We start from the raw sequence: 21595 nt of genomic DNA, 5'->3' as shown, positions 1-21595 counted from the left end.
TGAAAGGTTTTAAATAAGGTAAACATAGATGGATCTAGCAAATCCTGAAAGAAGAGAACTATAGAGTACCCCTTTGATGTTTGAAATAAGAATTTGTAGAAGAAATAAAAAAGAAACACATTATTGTTAGTCAAGGAAAAGAAGTAATGATAGCAAAAATAGCCTCAGATTTAGCCTTTGTCAGTTTAAAAAAATCATTACATTTACCTAATTTTTAAAGATTTATTTATTTATTTATTTGAGAGAGAGAAAGAGAGAGAGCATGAGCGGGTGGGGCAGAGGTAGAGGGAGAGAGAATCTGAAGCCGACTCCCGCCTGAGTAGGAGCCCAACCAGGGCTCAATCTCCCCACCCTGAGATCATGACCTGAGCAGGAACCAAGAGGTGGATGCTTAAAGGACTGAGCCACCTGGTGCCCCGCCATTTACATTTTTTTAATGAGCAAAATTTACTGTGTATTTCTTATGATCAATGACCTCCCTTATTAATTAGGCTCAATCAATGGAAGGAAGACTGTGAAGTTTCCTCCTCTCACTTTAGGTTGAGAAAACACTTAACTTGAAATTGTTTTGTTATTGTTTTAAGGCAAACTTATTAAAGTAAAGAAATGGAAGAGCCATTATAATTGTTTATTCTCACTGATGAGTCCCCCAGGTGGGATGTGCTCCCAAAATACCACAGTTTTGCACTTTATAAAGAAATTTAGTTGATTGATTTCATTGTCTAATTAGAACTCACATCTTGGTTAATCCTCAATTTCATTAAAAAAAAAATCAAGTGTCTTAAGAATGAATTAGGCAAAGGGAAGTAGATATTTAATTGATCACAGTATTCTAGGGGAAAAAATTCTCCACAATAGAGGGTGGACTATTTGGGTGTGAACAAAATAGGGCAACTTACATCATTATGATGAAACAGACAAGTAAATGTCTTTCAAAAAATAAAGCAAGGCTGTGTGTGATTTTAATACAAACTTCAGAAAAAAAGATTTTCATGCTTAAGGTATTAAATAACTTAGATTATTATTTTATTATATATATTATCTAGCTTTTTAATAGTTTAGAGTGGAATGTCTAGAATAATCTACAAAGTGAAAGCTGTGACAAATGAATTAAATGTATTACAGGTAATTTTTTACTTTTTAATGAAATATATACATTCAGAAAAATGCACAAATCATGGTATACAGTGAAATTTCATCAAGTGAACACATTTATGTGACCACTACCCAGTCTAATGCACTATCTATTGATATATATACACATATATGTACACACACATACATATATACATATATGCAATTGAGTAATCTATATATATAACATACTATATAATCTATATATAATGCTCTCTCTATATATAATCTATAGATTACTCATCAATTGTATATACCAAGAGTATTTATCTGTATTCGTATTTTTAAGAAATTTGGGAGAGATTTACTTATGGGAGACTTTAATTCAACTTTTAGGGAATGTTAGCTTCTAAAACAAATTACCCTTTGTTTTTGTTGTTTTCACCTTTTTGTATATTTTAAACACCTTGCCACAAGGTTTCAGAGATTTCACAGTGATTCTTTTTAAATAGGAGAGGTGCGCTTCCCGGAATTTAGGTGGTTGAGAGGAGTCTGTCCTTTGCTGATCTCACACATAGATCCATCTTTCAGATTTATTGCTCAACGTTAACTGAGGCCACTAATTTTTTTGTTTGTTAAAAGGAAGCTAATTTTTAAAACGAGGAAAGCCCCACACGGAGCAGACCTCTAACAGTCCTGCAGTACTGCCAACAGAATGTGGGGAAGAAACCAACTTTGAAGAACAAATTCTGTTAAATTAAGTACCGTGACTAAGTACTTTAATTCCTTTTCTTACAGCCCTAAAGGATCATTTGACATTGAACCTTTTAAGTTAAGCGGCAGTCGCTTGAACTCTCTACTACCCTGGGGTGGGGGGGGTGCCGGTCTTACCGCCCCCGCGGGCGCCGCTGGACCCGTCCCCTTCCCACTACTTAGTGCCCCTGCACCCATTCCCCTCCTCCCCTCCCCCTCGCTCTCTCCCCTCCCTCCTCCCCCGTGACCCCTGACCCCAGCTAATCTGCATAGAGGAATGACAGGCATCCGCTGGGCAGGATCCGCCTCGCCGGCTGCGGCCGGCCGGGCTGGGAGACCCGCGCCGGGGAGAAGGTGAGGGAATCCGGCGGGCAACTCCGCACAGCCCGGGAAATGAGCGCTTGGAAACCTGCTTGCGAGCGGACCCATGATCGAAGGACCAGAGGAGCCGCGTGATCGCCAGACGTGGCCCCGCGACCCCAGACATGGGTCAGACCTCGGTCTCCACGCTGTCCCCGCAGCCCAGCAGCGGTGAGTCCGGGGCGCACGGGGCGCCCCCGACGCGCGGGCGCTGGGCTTGCTCAGGGCAGCTGGGACGGCCGAGGGCTCCGCGGCAGGTCGGGCTCTGCCCGAACCCGCCAAGTCCCTTGGAGAAACCCGAGAGGTAGCGCTCCCCCAAACTCTTTGTCGTGGAGAAGTGGAATGCGTTTTGGGATCCAGCCGGTTTTACCTTAAAGGCACAGGCTCCATTTTCCGTGCGGGATGCCTCGCCTGGGTGTTTATCTGAATTTCTTCCGACTCTGAACGTTATGAGAAACGCCATTTGCGTATTGCGGTGTTTTTAAAACGTGAAACTTAGCAAGATAAACGTGCCAACAGGTTTTTCTGTATTTACGCTTGGCTTACGAACAGACTAGAACTGAATTCTTGCAAGCTTGTCAACTGATTTATGGTTTGTTTTCGGAGTAGAAGTGCTGGTTGCTTTCTTTTATCCTGGCAGAACTCTGAATACTTCGTAACTAACTTTAAAAACGCGTAATCGTTTCAAAAGTTTTGTTTATGTTAGGCACATAAGCTGTTAAACTGGGGAAAACGTACCTCACAAACTCAGTTGTCGAGAGCTAAAGTTCGTTTTATGGAATCCTGTGTAACGTTTCTAAGTTACAATAATCTGTTTAAAAAGTTTGTTTTTTCCATTTTCTTTAAAAAAGGGAAGGAAGGTAAGCCTGGCATTTCTCCAGCAGGGTAGGGATAAACAACTTTTTGGTGGCGTTACTTGTGACTGGATAATGAAATAAATGTAAGAAGTCCTATTTTGATATTTTTCCGTAACATTAAAAAAAAAAAAACCTCAAAGGGGCCATTTACGTTATCCCTTGAGATATCTGATACACTTTTAAAATTGTGTAAACATTAACAGGATCTTGCTGAAAGGAAGTGACAGGGTAGAGATGAAAGTTTTTTTAATCAGCTCCAGGATGTCTCCCAACTAGATAGCATTCTATCATTCCAACTTCCCCCCACATGGGTTTGTTCATACTGCAGTGCTTCACACCCTGAAGAATCAAGCTTTGCTGGGGCTTATGTTAATGTCCACAAAGGAGGAACCTTCTACAAAGGAGAGAAACCAAAATCCAAAAAAAGATCACACCTTCCCTTCCTGTTAAGGACAAGGTTGTACAAAGCTCCAGAACATCAGACCCATATTGATATGGCTTTTGGGGATGGGATGGTGGCGGGGGGGGGGGGGGGGGGGGGGGGGGGGGGGGGGCGGGCGGGTGGTGATTAGGATCTTTAGTAAACTATCTTGTGCAAATGGGGCTTAGTTTCCTTTGTCTTACTTTAAAGCAGGGTGACTTCTTTCATGTTAAAGAAGAGTTAATATTTTAAATTTCTGCACTGGTAAAACAATTAAATCATCACTCGAATACAACAGTTATAAAATACTGCCCTGAATTTAGTTCTTTTGCTGCAAAATATTGTTAGGGTTAATATTAGAAAAGTGAATTTTGCCTTTACGAAAAGCAAAGAATATTACATAACTGATCACTAAGAAGCAGAGTAGAATCTTAAAATATGACTGTCCTAGCTCTTACCCAGTACAGCAAAAAATACCCAGATTGCTATAATTCCCAATAAAATGACTAATCATGTCAAAAAATTGTGCAGCTGATTTATACAAAAAGTAATTTAAACAAAAGATTATGCTTGACCATAAAAGATATTTGATTTGGGCTTTTGTAAAATAATCATTATAGGCCACAAGTCAGCTTGCTTTTCACTCTCTTAATTTTAGTCTCTTGAACTTTCAGCTTAGGGCTGCATCTATTTCTCTAGGTTTTAGGAAGACCATTAATCATTATTTCTGAAAACATGCAGTGAGAGCCATTATTTCTATTTTTTAAAAACAACTTTATTGACATATAATTAACATACCATGAAATTACCCCCTGAAAATGTACAGTTTGTTGTTAGTGTATTCAGTGTTGTGTAACCATCAATCTGTTTTCCCAGCCTACTCAACCCCCAGCCCCAGTCCTAATGAACCACTAAGGTACTTTCTATCTCTGTCGATTTGCTATTTCTGAACATTTCGTATGAATGGAAACATACGTCACGTGCCCTTTTGTGACTGACTTCTTTCACGTAGCATAATGTTACCAAGGGTCATCCATGTTGTAGCGTGTTACCAGTACTTCATTTCTTTTCATTGCCAAATAACATTCTACTGTATGGACATACCACATTTTTACCCATCCTTCCATCAGTTGGTGGACATTTGGATTATTTCACTGTTTTGGTTCTATGACTAGTGCTGCTATGAACTTTATGTGCAAGTTACTGGTGAACATATGTTTTCATTTCTCTTTGGTATATTTCTAGGAGTGGAAATGCTGGGTCACATGGTAACTCTATGTTTATGTTCTTTTTTAAGGAACTGCCAAGCAGTTTTCCAAAGCAGCTGTACCATTTTACATTCCCTCCAGCATTGTATGCAGGTTTCAATTTCTCCACATCCTTGCCAATACTTGTTATTTATCTTTTTGATTGTAGCCATCCTAGTAAATATGAAGTTGTATCTCATCGTGGTTTTGATTTGCATTTTCCTAATTACTAATGACATTGAGCGTCTCTTCATGTAAATGTTGTCCATCTGTATGTCTTCTTTGGAAAAATGTCTATTCAGATCCTTTGCCCAGTTTTAATTGGATAATTTGACTTTCTCTTACTGAGATAAAAGAATTCTTTATGTACGAGAGATAAGTCATTACTAGATATGTGGTTTACAAATACTTTCTCCCATTCTCTCAACTGTCTTCTCACTTTCTTAAAATGGTTTGCAATTCAGAATTTTGAAATTTTGATTATTTCATGTTTATGGGGTTTTTTTTGCTTTGTATTTTTGGAGTTATATCTCAGAAACCATTGTGTAACCAATGTTAAGATTTACACCTGAGTTTTCTTCTAAGAGTTTTATAATTTTAGCTCTTACATTTAGGTCTATGATACATTTTAAGTTAATGTTTATGTCTGGTGCATTTGTAGGACTCCAAGTTCATTCTTTTCCATGTGGATATCTAGCTGTCCAGCACCATTTATTGAAAAGATGATTCTTTCCCTCTTGAATTGTCTTGGCACCTTGTCAAAAATCAATTGACAGTATATGTAAGGGTTTATTTCTGAACACTTTACTTCTGTCCCATTAGTCTATATGTCTATTAATATGCCACACTGTGTAGATTACTGTAGCTTTGTAGTAAGTTTTAAAACAGAAGAGTATGTCGTCTTTGTTCTTTTTTTAAAATTTTTGTTTTTTAAAGACCATTTTTAAGTAATCTCTACATCTGATGTGGGGCTTGAACTCAAAGCCTGAGAGCTGTGTGCTCTACCAGCTGAGCCAGCCAGGCGCCCTAACTTTGTGTTTCTTTTGCAAGATTCTTTTTGCTATTCTAGTCCCTTTGCATTTTTGTATGAATCAGTCGTCAGCTTGTCAATTTCTGCAAAAAAGCCAAAAGCTGGGACTTTGATAGGGATTGTGTTGAATAACACTGTTCTCTTAACAATATGAAGTCTTAAAAACAAAAACAATATGAAGTCTTTCAATCTGTGAACATGAATGTCTCTTCATTTATTTAGATCTTCTTTCATTTCTTCCCACAATATGTTGTAGTTTTCAATGCATAAGTATTGCTCTTTCTTTGTTAAATTTATCCCTATGTATTTTATTATTTTTGATGCTATTATAAATGCAATTATATTCTTATTTCATTTTCAGAATGTTGCTACCTAGCATATAGATATACAAAAATAAATTTTTATATATTGATCTTATACCCTGCAAACTTGTGGAACTCATTTTTTAGTCCCAATAGTTTCTTAGTGCATTCTTTAGGATTTCTATATACAAGATCTATATACAAAGTCAGGTGCAATAGAGATAATTTTACTTCTTGTTTTCCAGTCTGAATGTCTTTTATCTCTTTTCTTTGTCTGATTGCCCTTACTCATTATACACTATCATGTTGAATAGAAGTGGTTAGAGTGAATTTTTCTTTTTTTTTTAATGTAACAACATTTAATTACATCAGTTTCCCATCAACACACTAGTCATTTAATCATGATTATATTGGTCATTTCCATTGATTAGCAGGAGGCTCTTCCACTAAAGGCTCCTGTGATTTCCACTGTTATCATTTTTCTTGCCAGACTTAGTTCATTTTCAGCCTGAAGAATCACCTCTTTTAGTTGGCCACCCTGAAGTTGGTCTTCTAATTTCTTAACATCTGGTTCTGCTTTAACTGTACTCAGCTTCTCATTTGTAATCTTTCTGTATACTTTCTGTATGCTGCATTTCTAGGAATTTGCTCAAGAACATCAAGAATCTTTGTGTACAATATTCTTAGCCTCTTGTGTGACTCATACAGCCAGTCCCACAAGCCTGGTGGTCTTCTTCAGCAAAGCCGCCATGGCAGAGCCCAAGAGTGAATGTTCTTGTCTTCTTCCTGATCTAAAGGGGAAAGCAATCAGTTTTTACCATTTAGTGTCATGTTAGCTGTGGGTTTTTCATATATGCCCTTGTATCAAAAAGTTCCCTTCTGTTCCTAGTTTGTGAGCATCTTTGTTATTCAAGATTCAAAGGCTTTTTTTTCTTGCTCTGTTGAGATATTCATATGGTTTACTGTCCTTCCTTCTATTAATATGGTATAGTATATTAGTTGATTTTCAGATATTAAACCAAGTTTCCATTCCTGGAATAAAGCTTACACAGGTATGGTGTATAATCCTTTTTAAGTGTTGCTAGATTTGGTTGCTAGTATTTTATTGAGGATTAGATCCATTATTTCTAAGCACAGGCTAAAATGGCTCCAAGGAGGGTGGGTTCAGTACCCTCTGGCCTCATGCCCTAGAAGCATTGAGACTTCAGTATTCCCCTGACCAAGTACAAGGCATGGTAGATTGGACACAATAAATGTTTGTTGAATATATGAATGAATCAACAAATATTCTCAAGGAACAGCCTGATCACTTTAAGCCAATGATAATATGAATGAAGGTTATGTTTGTTTTTTTACTTCAAGAATTCTGTGTTATTCTGGCTCTGTTGTCTGAAGGGTGGTATCTAAATCCAGTAACCATTTCTTCTGTCTTCTTCAGTACCACCGCACCCCCACTGTGTCACACAGACCAACTCTTGGCTACTTGGCCTCTGCCCTGGAGTTAAAAGGGCAGAGAAAGCCACTCTTTAATTTTTAGGGGACAAGGAAACAAGTGAGTAAAGTATTCAGCATCACACCTAGGCCATGATAGAACCTCTATCTATCTATCTGTGTTTTTAGGTTTTCATATTTTGGTCAATGCCCAGCTCCTGCCCAGAATACTTACCCATTTCTATGTAAACCTGGTATAGGAAGAAATCATGAAGGCAAAAATGGATAGAGTTTATTTTCCTTAATGAAAATAACATGCACATGATTAGAAGTAAAACTTTATTAAGACGATTCAGGCTAAAAGTGAGTTTTTCTCCCTTCCAGACCCCCAGTCTCTTCCCAGTTATAACCTGGAATGAATAACTTTGTTTTGTTTTCATTTCAGAAAATTTTCATTCAAGTATATGTATCTTTATCAAAACACAGCAAGACATGTTATATAGTTACTGCTCTAGAGTTTGAGTTTTTCATGTAATATAACTTCAAAATATTTCCATAATGATGTTTATAATCCTGTTAACAAGCAATTTTATAATAATAGATACATCATAATTTTTTAAAAGACCTCTATTATTTTTTATCTTTTATGTTTGTATTTTTATATTGTTTTGGGGTTCTTTTGTGTGTGGGCTATTATGAAAAATGCTGAAATGAACATCTTTATCTAAACATCTTGAACTACATGGACCAGTAAAATCCTAGCAGTGGAATCGTCAAGTCAAAAGATTTGTATATTTTATTTTGATAGACTTTGTCCAATTACTCTCAAAGAGGCTGTATATCAGTATATCTGCTCAGTATATGCAATCCTTTTTCTGAACTCTCACCAACACTGCAGGCATATCAGGATCTCTCAGACCAATAGTGCTTTGTGAGAAACTGAAGTCACTCCCTCTGAATGAGGCAGCCCTGCAGGCACAAGATTTAACAAGTGGAACATTAGCAGGAATTCCGTCCCAACTCATTCCCTAGCCTAGCGATGCCCTTGTGCAGTGAACACTCTGCACAACTATACATGACCACAATGTTATGCATAATTAATTTGAAAAAATCCATGTCAATCTATATGCAAAAAGGGATATCTCACTTTCATTATGAGTGAAGTGGAGCATTTATATTTCTTTTTCTCTGAATTGCTTGTAGCAAATCTTACAGATTTTGTGTTAAGGAGATGTTTTCCTTCGCTGTTTTTCTCGTACTTGAGTATTGGATCTCTGTAACTTGTTCTGTTTAAAGTGAATGATTTAATGATATTAAGTTTTTAAACTTATGTATAGCAAAAAACTCATCATCAGCAAATTGAAAAATGAAATCATGAAGTTGACAAAATATTTGTACTGTATATGGAAAACAATGATAAATATCTTAATGTACTAAGACCCTTAAAAAGCGGTAAGAAAAATATCAGTAAGAAAAAAGTAAAGGCTCAAGTAGAAAACAAGAAAAGAACATGAACAGGCATTCTTCAAAATATCTGATGGCTATAACTGTGAACTCACTGTAAGTGAGGAACTATTCTAAGTGCCTTGCTTGAATTAACTTTTAAAGCCTCACAACATCCCTAAAGGGTAACTACTATTAATATCCCCATTTTACAGATGGGGAAAACTAAAGCACAAGAGTTAACTTGCTCACATTACTTAATCAAAGAAGAGACATAATTTACCAATTGATATATGAAATAGTTTCAGCAGTTTAATGAAAAAAAAAAGATGCCATTGATCACCTATGAAATGAGCAAGGATATAAAAGAATGATTCTCAGACGATTGTCTTGTGGTAGTTTAAATTGGCACAACCTGTCAGAAGAGCAGCTTTGGTGATATATATTAAAAACCTTAAAATGTGCATACACTCAGACCCAGCAGTTGCACTTTCAGAAGCATATTGAAAAGGAAATAATTACTTGCTCACTGGGACAATGTTTATTAAAAGCCCAAAATTGGAAGTAGCAGTCAAACACCAAGAAATTTTTTCAGTTAATTGGGATACAGTCATATAATGGAATAAACCATTTAAAAATGGTGTAAAATATGGGGCACCTGGGGGGCTCAGTCGGTTAAGCAGCCAACTCTTGTCTTTTTTTAAAGATTTATTTATTTGAAAGAGAGAAGGCTCATGTGCATGTGGGCGCACGTGCATGAGCGGGGCGGGGTGGGGGCGCAGAGGGAGAGAGAGTCTCAAGCAGACTCCTTGTTGAGCAGGAGCCCGTCACAGGGCTCCATCCCAGGACCCTGAGATCATGACCCCGGCTGAAACCAAGAGTCTGATATTCAACCAACTGTGCCACTCAGGCGCCCCTTAAGTGGCCAACTCTTGATTTCAGCTCAGGTCATGATCTCAGGGTCCTGGGATCGAGCCCCACGTGGGCTCTGTGCTCGGCAGGGAGTTGGCTTGAGGATTCTCTCTCTCCCTCTGTCTCTCCCCCTGCTTGCGTGCGCACGCTCTCTCTCTCAAATAAATCTTTTAAGAAAATGGTGTAAAACATAATTTTGAAGAGTGATTTTTATAATAAATAACAAAAATATTAAAAGGCAGGTTTAAAATAAAGATTTTATTTTTAAAATATGTGCATGAAGAGAAATCTAGATGGGGGTGGGGAGAAAGAGGAGGAATTTCATTGCTGAGGAGGTTGTGTGACTGTCCCGGCTTTCCTCTGCCTCGGACACAATCCTAGCTAGGACTTCCATATCCTGTGTCCACCTGGACCTCCACTGGAATTAAAGCCACAAGCTGACCTGTAAGTATATCAGCTTTTCTCGGACGTGGTTTTAAGTTCATTGGCTGCTTTTCAGCCACTTTTTTTTTTCTTGTGAATTCCATGATGGAAACAAAAATATCGGTCCTACCATAGCCATCTTCGTTTTGGGCTGAATTTTCTTCTTAGCCTATTTGATCATAACACAGATGCAGTTGCTCACCTGGCAAGAAAGAAAATGAGCAAACATTTGAACTTCATTTACTTCTCTTTGGTCCATAGCTCATCAGGTCTGGTTGACGAGTAATATCCCAGATATTTTTGGCTGCAATGTATTTTTTCTTCAGAAGTCCAAGAGGATAATGATCAGTGGGGGAGTCAGACTTCACCTTTTGCCTACTTATTGCAGTAGGGAAGGAGGTAAGGACTCTGGATTGTTGATCCTCTAATTAAGCCTCTTTCACTTCAGTAAAGGAAAAGTTCCAACACATTTTCTTCTCTTGAGGGACTTCAGTGTAAGAGGCTAACTGTCTATTCTTGGGAGTCTCTGTTCTTGGGAGTAGAGATACATATTTAGTGAAGACTCAACTTATGTAAAAGTGTTCCTGAGGTAGAAATAGTCTTAAGAAAATAAACACTTCTGGTCTACCCTCTTATTTCACTGCTATCTGAAGCAGGGAAACCCAAACCAAAACCAATAGTTTCTGTTCCCCAGAAGGGAATGGGCAAATAACATTACTTTTTTAAAAGTTTGTTCTGTTATTATTTATATTTGCTTACTACTGCTGTTTATTTTGGTTTCAAGGGGTGGATGTTTTTATTCATATAAACCTTCTGGCAAGGATGACATTCCAGCCATTAATACTAAGAGAATTTGGGTTGACAAAGGAGGGACTGAACTGGTGTTTTGTTTAAGAATAACCTGGAAAGCTGTGCTGGTATGTGCTCGGTGGGTATATTCCTGCAAATCAGACTTGCTTTGTGAAGCAATATTAAAAGGAAAAAGAGTGACACTTTCATCCAACTGAAGTAATTACATACGGAAGGTTCTGTGCTGGGCTGTGGGGGAAGAGTCAAAGGGGAATCATACACAGACCCTGCCCACAAAGGGTCTGTGCCTACAGGTCTCATCCACTTGGTGGAGATGGGCAGCAGGGAAGGTGGAAGGAAAGGGACCCCTGGAGAACTATGAGGGCAAATCAGGGAAGCCAAAAAGTACAGAAGCGGGGACAAGAATTCTGGCCCATACAGGTGGTGGGAACCACTGAAAGTTTTTTATCAAATGAGAAATGATTAGAGCTTTGCCCGTGGGGGATGGATCTGCCTGACCCCCCGCAGTATTGATTTCCTGGGGGAGATTGATGGCAGGACCAAGAGGTCGGCTGTGATAATCCAGTAAGGTGAAGTGAACGCCTGGCCTGGGAGGGTGGCTGGAGAAATGGGAGTGGGGCGATGCTCATGTCTCTCTCTGCAGCTTGGCTCTTGCCTTGCGCTTCCAGGCTCAGATCTGCAACTGTCTATTGGGCAAGTCTGCTTGTGTCTCTCATGGGCATCTCACAGGGAAAAGGTGTCAACAGAAGGCTTGAGTTTACCCTCCAAACCCCTTCTTCCCTGAATTTTCCACATGTCACCAAATGATACCTCCCACCACTCACTCATTCTAGCCAGAAGTTGAGGAGTCCTCCTTGAGTTTTCCCTTCCCTTTCACACCAGACCATCGTGTCCTGTACATTTTCCTTTCAAAATATATCTCCAGGCCCCTCACTTCTGTCTTTACTGCCACCTTCCAAACCTTGACCGCTCATTGCCCGGAAAGCTGTAGTGGGCTCGAGCTGATCTGCTTCTGTTCTCAACATCCTGCAATTCCTGTCTCACACAACAGCTAAAGTGATGTTTTAAAACATAAATCACGTCACTTCCTTACTCACAACCTTCCTGTGTCTTCCCATTGCCCTTAGAATGAAATCTAGATTTTGTAGTCTGGCCCTCCAGGCCACACACGATCCTCTATGATCCTTGGTCCCTGCCCCCCCGCCTCCCCCACAGCTTTACTCCCTGTTTCAGTCATCAGACAAACCTGGCTCATTCCTACCTGTGACCTTGGCAGTTGCTGCTCACTCTCTCCAGGATGTAAGGGACACTCTTCCAGTAGCTCTTTACAAAGTTGACTCCTTGTCTTTGATCCAGCATGACCTGCTTCATAGAGACCTGCCTTGTCCAGTCCTCTTCAGAGGAGCCTGTCCACCCACCCCTCAAGCTACAGTTCTCTGCTCTTTCATTGCACAGATCTCTCATTGCACCGATCTCTCAGATTATCCTGTTTGGCATTGTCTCCCTTCACTAGAACCTAAGCTCCAGGAGCTAAGGGACCTTATCTTGTTGCCCAATCTGCCTTCTTATTCTGACATCTATGCCTGACACAGCTATTTGTTGAATAAATCAATGGCTCTGTCTGGTCAGATTGGATATTGATAGAGTGATAGGAACTGAATGGAAAGTTAGCATCCAAGTAGTGTATGGTTGTTTAAACCATTCTTTAGTATTTACCTCCAGTCTCTAAATAGCATGCTTACATTGCTAATTATTGATTGTACAGCTTGACACATTATTATTGACCTCACAGTATGGAAACTGAAGACATAGCTTTGTTTTTCACACTTTCTCTGACCCCTGTCTCCCCACCCCACCACGCATTTCCCATCCTTCCATGTTCTCATCTTCCCAGCATTCTTCTATTGTGTTTTTGATTAGAACAGTATTCTCTATAACTGTAAAAATTGATGCTAGCTAAGCCTTGTGGTAAACCAGGATTACTTTTTCTTTCCTGCATGGCTTTTGCTTTCCTTACTGGTGTTTTTGTTTGCTTGAGAAGGGGCCTGCATACTCACCCCCAAATCTTTCCCCAATTATGTAAATCTCTTCTCAGTATGCTCAAACAGTTTTGTTATTCAGTCAAGTTCGGCTGTAAGAAGTGAATCCGAGTTGGACTGGATTTCCTCTAAGCTTGCTGCCTGGCTGTTACCCTGCATCTCTCTTCATATCATCCTGGGGAGTCCTCCCACTTCCCTCTTGTGATGGATCTCCAGATTGCTAGGTCAGAGTCTTATCTTCTCTGGGTCCATTTCCTAATTTGGACAGAGCACGCAGGTAGCTTCTTGAGAAAAGCTCATGGGACTTGGTTTTTTTGAGACCTACTACTAGAAGGCATCTTTATTCTGGCATTCTTCTTGGTCGATAGCTTGGCTGCGTCATAAGGTAGCAAAGCAAACTTGCTGTAACATGTCAAAATACTGTCGCTTATAATTAACCACAATTAATGTTTTCTCTTTATGTAGAAGATTAGTTTTTTCTCTTCAGCACATAGCTTTTAATTAATTTCAAAAGACTTTCTCAAGGGCACCCGGGTGGCTCAGTCGTTAAGCGTCTGCCTTCGGCTCAGGTCATGATCCCAGGGTCCTGGGATTGAGCCCCGCATTGGGCTCCCTGCTCAGCGGGAAGCCTGCTTCTCCCTCTCCCACTCCCCCTGCTTGTGTTCCCTCTCTCGCTGTCTCTCTGTCAAAAAATAAAATCTTAAAAAAAAAAAAGACTTTCTCGAATGATTTTCACATGAGAACTCAACTTTGATCTACCCTTGTTGTTATAGTCTAAAAAAATATTTTATAGATGTTTAATGTTTTATAGCTGAATGAACTAATTTAAAAATATGTTTACTGTGGTGATAATAATGGTACTTTACAGACTTTGCTGATTGTGAGAATCACCTAGTATGCCTGGGGAGAATACTCAGTTCTGGGCAACAGCAAAATCCATCTCTTGGAGAGGGGTCTCAGAATCCGAATTTTCAGTAAGCATTCCAGAAGGTTCTTAACATGAGAAATATCCTCTGGAGATTAGCAGTGTTTAAAAAGTGGCTTCAGATGAAAATTTCTCTTCATTAACAATGTGTCTTCTCTTGACATGAGGTAGAAGTTACAAAATGTCCAGTTCAAAAACACTGATGTTCTGTACCCAGTGTCTTGATAAATTTCGTCATTAATATGTCCTGTTCTGAGCAAGTATTCCCATTGTCAAGTACAATTTTGGTAAAATCTCATTGCCAGAAATTTTTTTGCTCTTACGTACATTTTGCTAATATTATAAACTGCAAGATAATTCATTTCCCACAACAGTCAGGCTTGAGGTAAATGTAGTTACATTAGAAAGGAAAGAAGTTATCTGCAGAATGACAATTACTGTTTAAGGAAAGGACACAGAATTTCGACTCTGTTGCCTTTTTAGGAAGACCTCCTTGAACTTCCATCTGAGGTGGCTGCATGCTAATTACTTAAGGAGGAACCAAAGTGACAGAGCAGGGGGCTGGATGAAAACAGGTGTTTAATAATGCGTGGGAGGGACTGTAAGAAAGATTTTAGTAAGGTCTATTTTATAAAAAGGAGACTGAGCCCTTTTCTCTTTTAGAAATGTGGGCAGCCAATTCTGAAAACTTCAAAAGGAAGCAATCATTTATTTAAAAATTCTTTTCATATGTTCCTTTCAGAAATGTTTGGCTTTTTATTTTTGCCTCTGTTTGTACTTCAGGGGTCTTTCCTTTCAGTGATGTGCCTATTTTGCAGTACATTGCCCAGTGTGAAGTAAATTCCAGTCTTAACTGGGGTCTCTTAAAAGCTTTTACTAAAGGGTTTCTCAGCCTCCCCGAGGAAAGGCCACTGTTGTTTGTCTAAGGTGCTCTGAGGAGGGCCTGCTGAGCATTGCCTTGGACCTTCCTTCCAGAATAAAAATGCTTCTGACCACAGCTGGGTAGCCCACAGGACTGAGCAGGGCAACCTGACAGGATGATTCAGGATTGCAATTGCCGATTTCATCTATTTAAAGGGATTCTGTGTTTTTCAAAATTTCTTCTGCATCTGTAAAGTTAACTCGCACTGACCTGCCAGGCTGTCTGTGGAGGAGCTGGCTGAGGATGGAAACTTGGAATAAGCCAGAACGAGTTAACTGAGCTCATGTTGAATGTTCCTGTGTGTCTAACAGAGCAGTGTTTCATTTTCCTAAAGTCTACTAAAACGGAATTATATACATATGTGCGCAACTAGTGTTCTGTCGCTTGGAAAGTACTTGGCTGCCAATTTTTTAAAGAAAACACGAAAAGAATAAAATCAAACTGGAGATTTTAAAAAGGATCTAGAACTGTACACTCTTTAAAAGACTGAATCCCCTTTAGTCATCAGACCATGGAATGTCAGAACACACCAATACCTCATTTTTCAAATGATGGTGTTTTAATTTATAAAGCCATTAAAAAGTGATCATAATAGAAGCCTTTAAAGAACTTTCTTTCCCCCTCTGTTAGGTGGGGTGGGGTGGGGTGTGTGTGACATTTTCATGCTGTCTTCAGTATATGAATACACAGCTTTACAGACAATAGTAAAGTCTGTATTAGTTTGCTAGAGCTGCCATAACAAACTCCTACAGACTGGGTTGGCTTAAACAATAGAATTTCATTTCCTCACAGTCTGGAGTCTGAGAACTTAGGACTTAGAACTTAGAAGACCAAGATCAAGGTTGGGTTTCTTCTGAGGCTCTCTCCGGGCCACTTTCTCCCTGTATCCTCATATGGTTTGTGAATGCACAGGTCTATCCAGTCTCTATTTTCTTACCACGGCACCAATAATTGGATTAGGGCCCACTCATTATGACCTCATCTCACCTTACATAACTTTATAAAGGCCTTATATCCAAATAACAGTCACATTCTGAGGTACTTGGGGTGAAGACTTCAGATGAATTTTGGAGGACAAAATCAGCCATAACAAAGTCCTTAAAACAATGTCGTCAGTTTACAAACTGAGATCCACTCACAGTGGCCCATAAACACCTTGGATCCATTGTCTTTTTTCTGGTTTCTTCAGTTCCCCTTCCTAACAGATTGTATCTTCTTCCCTGCTCACCTTCAACGGCGCCACATACTCAGTAGATCTGACCGAGAAAGAGGATGCTTTGAAGGTGTTTTTCAGCAATGGGACCCAACATATGTCACTAGGCAGTGCCACTTAAGAGATGAGGCGTGGAATGTAAAGATTATATGTGGTAGAATTAAAAATAGTCTATGTGAACACTGTTTCTGCCATATTTGTGTTAGAAATAATTACCTCGTGAGTGGAGCGCCAAATTGATTGTGTAATGCTAACAAAAACAGTGCTTATGAAGATGCGAATCCCAGTGTGGTCAGCAACTATGTAAGTACCACCTGACTAGTTTTGTAATCTTTGAGGTCCCTGAATGTGAGGCACACTATTTAGAGAAATGCTTTATTCCCAAATGTCACTACATATAGATTCATCTTTTCTGTGTTTGATTTTTTTCTTCCTCTGTATGCTTTGTTATCTTAGATGTGTTTGATATCCAGCAGAGTGACATGTTTCTTCACAAAAAGCTGCTAAAATAAGAAATAGAATGAATAGGGTTGCTAAAGAAAGATAACGTTAAAACACCTGTCAGAGTAAAGCCAGAACAGGAATGTTCTCGCCAGAAAATGCAGCAGCTCCGTTGAGTCAGGTTGGTAATTCAAAGATGATTCACGTGTGACTAAACACATTTGTATTATGTCCCCTACACATTGCAAAACACTTAGGAGGCTTTGGTAATGGCTTCCTTTCTCTTGTTAAACTCTTGACTGGGGTGGACGGATTGGGTGGACTTGTTCATCTTGTCACAAGGCAGGAAAATAGTGCTTCAAAAACATACCCACCTCCATGAGGTTCAAAATTCTTTAATGTAAATGGAACAGGTCCCTCAAGCCACGTAAGCACTCAAGTAAGACGGGTGCATCAGAATCTAGCAATCCTAGATCTTCCCTCAAAAGGGTTGAAAACTCTCCAGACACCTAAGAGATGATTTAATTTTTTGGCATCTTTTGGACCAGGAGTTTCCTAGAAGTAAGTTAGATCTTGAGATGGCTGAGATACAAGGCATTCCTAAAAAGCTCCATGTAAGACCCAGTTGTTTTGGGCCCTGATCTGAATCCAAAGGGTGATGGAGTGGGAGTTGGGGGGTGTACAGGAATTCCTCAGCCAAGCTCCACACCCATTAGTTGTGACCCTGTCACTTTAGTCTTTTAAGGCATTGAGTAGATTAGAATCGGCCAAACACTTAATCTAAGGATGGTTAAAAGTCACAGAACGTTGGTGTTTTTCCAAGTGAGAACATTTCTCTTGGATTCAACCCTGATATTTCAGATTCAGAATTCAGTGTCCTAAGACCTAAAGATGAAGTCTTACTATATACAATGGAAATAACTGATAAGGATTTAATTAATAAGTACTTAAGATTTTGCAGTGCCGGTCTAATGTTATTTTTATTGTCCGGTATCTAGTCCTGGGAGCAAAAAGAAAGAGCACAAGGTTCCTGTCAGATCTCAAAAAGGAAGTGGTACAGAATAAACACAGATCCCCTTGATAATGACTTCTTAGCCAGTCCAGTAGGTGATGATTCTCAGTAAGTGTGAGTCCTTTAGGATTTAGATATCTATGTTGAATTTATTTATTTATTTATTTAAAAAGATTTTATTTATTTATTTGAGAGACCCAGTGAGCGAGAGGGGAGGGGCAGAGGGAGAAGCTGACTCCCCGCTGAGCAGGGAGCCCAATGTGGGACTTGATCCCAGGACCCTGGGATCATGACCTGAGCTGAAGGCATACACTTAACCAACTCAGCCACCCAGGCACCCTCTATGTTGAATTTAATGGTGGCCTTAACTGTAGAGAATCGGAAGTTAATAGAGTCATGAAACAGAACTTCGTTTTCTGCTCGGATTTTAACACTAGGCATATTTGGAAACAGGAGTAAAATGCAACTTCCTGTGTTTGGCCGCTATAGCAACACATCTTGTCTAACACAGGCTTTTAAAAGCAACAACTTGTAGCTCAACGAGATGTAGACAGTTTGATAACTGAATTTTCAACATGGTTCAGTAAGAATTCACCAAATATGCAACATGTCTTTTGAGTAAAATAGGTTTGTGGGGTTTTTTACTTTACTTTTTTATTTTTTGCAAGTACAAGTGTAAAAATAAACTGTGCACCTTCCCAGCTGGTGGGAAATAGAGCCAAATCCAGTTCTGGCTGTTGTCTCGATTCTTGTGGGTGATGTCAGCCTTCTTGCCTTGTGACTTTCCTGAGGGCATTTCTGCTGTAGGATGATGGTGATTTCCTTTGAGTGCTAGTTGGTCTCTGCTGCTCTCAGCAATTGACCTGAGACCAGTGGAGAACACAGGTGGCTCTGTGCAGGAGTCTGTTTTGAACAGGGTGTTTTTGTTTTTCTGGAGCCCTCTAGAAGACCAGGGAAATAGCTTTCAAAGAAATTTCACTGTCCCAGTTGCTCCAAATCATAAATAACCCACTTTCTAGAATTTATTCCCCTCAAAACCTTTTAACAGCCCCCTTTCCACTTGTCTGTGTAAGACTAGGAGAGGAAGTAGTGGAAGGCATTGACCTTTCTTGAATATTGGTGATGCAGTATGACCCTTTACGTATGTTATTTCTGTTAACTCTTGCAACAACCCAAATGCTAAATTGTATTATCCCATTCTGTGGATCAGGAAGAGGTTCTGAAAGCTTGAATGACTTGCCCAAGATTACCAGCTAGGAAGTGGAAGAACAGATTATTAAATTCAAGTCTTTCTGGCTCAAGGCCCATGTTTTCTCTCATTGGCACTTACAGGTCTGTGTGTTTACTTAAAATGACTCTCTCTTCCTCCCTTTCTTCCTCTCTCCTGTTCTCCGTCTCTTTCCCTCTCTCCCTCCCTCCCTCCCTCCTTCCTCTCTCTCTCTTTCTCTCAGCATATACGAGGTATCACCAGGGTGCCAAATAAGATAAAGGATAAAACAAAACATTTTCTTACTTTTCTGGAAGCTTTAATATAGAGCACAGGAAGAGCCGATCATTTCTCCATTTGTGTTTGCTCCCATAAGATACTGGTATAACGGAAGAGGTTTGATTCTCAGTTGAAAGGTGAGATAAGAGAGTGGTATTTTCTGTTCAGAGTGGGACAAAAACTTGCTGCTGGTTGCCAGGCTTAAGGAATGATTAGTCATTGGGCACGTCACATTGTCTAGTCAGATATTTGCCACCGCAACACTGGGCTACCATGCAGAGGGCCTTGTAGTTCTACCAGTTTCTGATGTATTTAGTGAATCAAAAATCTGAAGTATCAATACAGAGCTAAATATCCATAATGTTATAATATGACAGAATTTATCTCAGGTTAAAAATATGGTTTTCTGTGTGGTTCCCTGTTTTCTGAGAGATTTAAATTCTTGTACATAATGCCTGAAAACAATGGAAAAACAAAGGCAATTTGGACTTGGTTTCAGTTTAGTCAGATAATTTGCCTTTCCGGTTTTTTGACTGTGAAACTAAATTGCCTTTCTGAGTCCCCCAATTAGGAGAAAGAAGATGAAGACTGCAGAAAAGTCTGAGTTGCCTAATGTGTTTTGAGAAGCAAGAAGGAAATGTCCCTGTGGGGTGTGTGGAGGGGTCATTCTTGAAAACATTTAATTTTTGCCACTCATTGCTGTGTAAAAATACAAAATTCTTAAAAGATCTTTTCACATGTAAATTATTCCAACTGTTTTTTTTTTCACTTGTTTGTCTTTGGTGGGTTGTCTTTTTAAAAGGACACAGTAAACCGCAAGTAAGTCTTTGTTCACCTGAAAAATTTGTCAACAATGTCTGTACCATTCTTATGAGTGTTAATCATCCTTCCTGCTGGCTTTGATATTTTCTCAATTTCAAACTTTAGTGTTTGTTATGTTATCATTCAAAATATTTGGAGTTCTGCAGGAAGGCACCGTTGGAAACAATTTCCTCTACATGAAAAATCTAAAGACCTGCTAAAATAAATCATAGCCTAGTTAGACCAGGCCTTGTACGTTCATTATTGCCAAACATTTGTCCAAGATTTAGTCATTCATTCTGTAAATATTTATTAAGGACTTTCTGTGGCCTGGGTACAGGGTGGGGGCACCACCTGGAATGAAATGCTTTTGGTGCCTGTCCTCATGGGACTCCTGATCTAGTATGGAGCGCTGTTACTTTTTCTTTATATACTTGCTCATCAAGAGGCAGTCTTTTTTTTTTTTTTTTCCCCTACTTGCTTAATAACAACAACAATTAAAAAGTTACTTTTATGGCTTCTGGAAGAGTTGATGAATTGCAACTAGCTGCTTCTGAAGTTCAGTTATGGGCTTTTTTCCCCCATTATTCTAGTACACATTCAGTGTTCCTTTAGGCCAGTATTGAAAATCTTAATAAAAATTATATCAGAAAAGAATTTTGGAATAAGCTGGTTGGCTTGATGGTGCCCTAATTGGATTCAGAGAGGCTTTCCTTGTGGTGTTCTACCCAAGTCCTGCTGGTACAACTCGTTCTCTGGAATGCTTGCTTGACACACATGTCGTTTTAAAAGAAAGAAACCAAAATAGAACATTTTGTAAGTGGGATCTCCTTAGTGACTGTGTTGGAGAAAAAAATTAAACTTGACCCTAAAGTCATCATTACTATAAAATTTTTTTTTAAAAAACAGCTAATGGAATTCTCTCCCTTCCCTGCCGCCCCCCTTCTCTAGAGAACTAGGTGTACAAACGAAGGAATGTTAATCCTTTGCTTTTCAGTGACTTTAAATGGTTTCCTGCCTAATTTGGTTGGGGTGTTTCTACCTTTTAAGCACTGTTATGAAACTAGATTCAATCTCAATAACCCTCAAACAGCTTTGCCCTGAATCTGTAACACAGAACTTGGAGAGTGTGTCAGGCCACGCCTGTCACAAGGACTAGTGCTCAACTATCACAGTCTGAGCCCCTCCGGCCACTTACATCCCCCACGCTCTCACAGCGTGCCAGGTTTCTATATTGGAATGATGGTTATTTGAAGAATGTCAGCCCCTCTCGTAGACGGTAAGCTTCCTGAGGGCAGAGGTCCAATCCATTTTTGCTCACTAGTATGGCTTCGGAGCATTACCTTGTCTAGCATAGTTGCTCAGTACATTAATTATGAATGAATGACTCCATTCCACAGTAAGCAGATTTTTCTCCAGCCTCATCTTTTTGTGGACCTCTCCTTCCTCCTTGTCTTGTTTTGTCTGGAACCCACCTCTCCTTGGCTGGTAACTCCGTAATGGAGGTTCTGCTCTCCCCCAGCCTTCACCATTGACATGTGATCCACTCCTGACTGCCATGCCTGCCACTTTGCTTCCAGTAGCATGTATTGTCACTGGAAGTACATACCATCCTGCTGCATTCCTCTTCACATCTCTGGTGCCGTCATCCCCTGACTTCTGCTCACTTCCTCACATTCGTCAAGTGAGGTTC

The 21595-nt window shown here is 39.6% G+C and overlaps 1 protein-coding gene and 1 pseudogene across 3 annotated transcripts in view; one reads left to right on the top strand and one right to left on the bottom strand.

Moving 5' to 3' along the window:
• The window catches only part of PHACTR2 (phosphatase and actin regulator 2), a 259522-nt gene that overhangs the window by 130741 nt on the left and 107186 nt on the right, over nucleotides 1-21595 (top strand). Inside the window, exon 1 of one of the 3 annotated variants that reach the window (XM_028121361.2) lies at nucleotides 2119-2358. The exons of the other annotated variants lie outside the window; for them this stretch is intronic. Coding sequence (XP_027977162.1) covers nucleotides 2313-2358 — 46 coding nt within the window. The 5' untranslated portion in view covers nucleotides 2119-2312. Of the gene's footprint in view, nucleotides 1-2118; nucleotides 2359-21595 lie in introns of those variants that run through there. 3 annotated transcript variants of the gene reach the window in all.
• Nucleotides 6450-6795, bottom strand: LOC114222722 (NADH dehydrogenase [ubiquinone] 1 alpha subcomplex subunit 5 pseudogene; annotated as a pseudogene).

Source organism: Eumetopias jubatus, unplaced genomic scaffold, assembly GCF_037043125.1.
Source record: "Eumetopias jubatus isolate StellerSeaLion01/CBP00866 unplaced genomic scaffold, mEumJub1_p1.0 scaffold_6, whole genome shotgun sequence".
Taxonomy (NCBI): Eukaryota; Metazoa; Chordata; class Mammalia; order Carnivora; family Otariidae; genus Eumetopias; species Eumetopias jubatus.
Note: the sequence above shows the minus strand (reverse complement) of the source record. Positions and strands in the feature narration are given on the sequence as shown.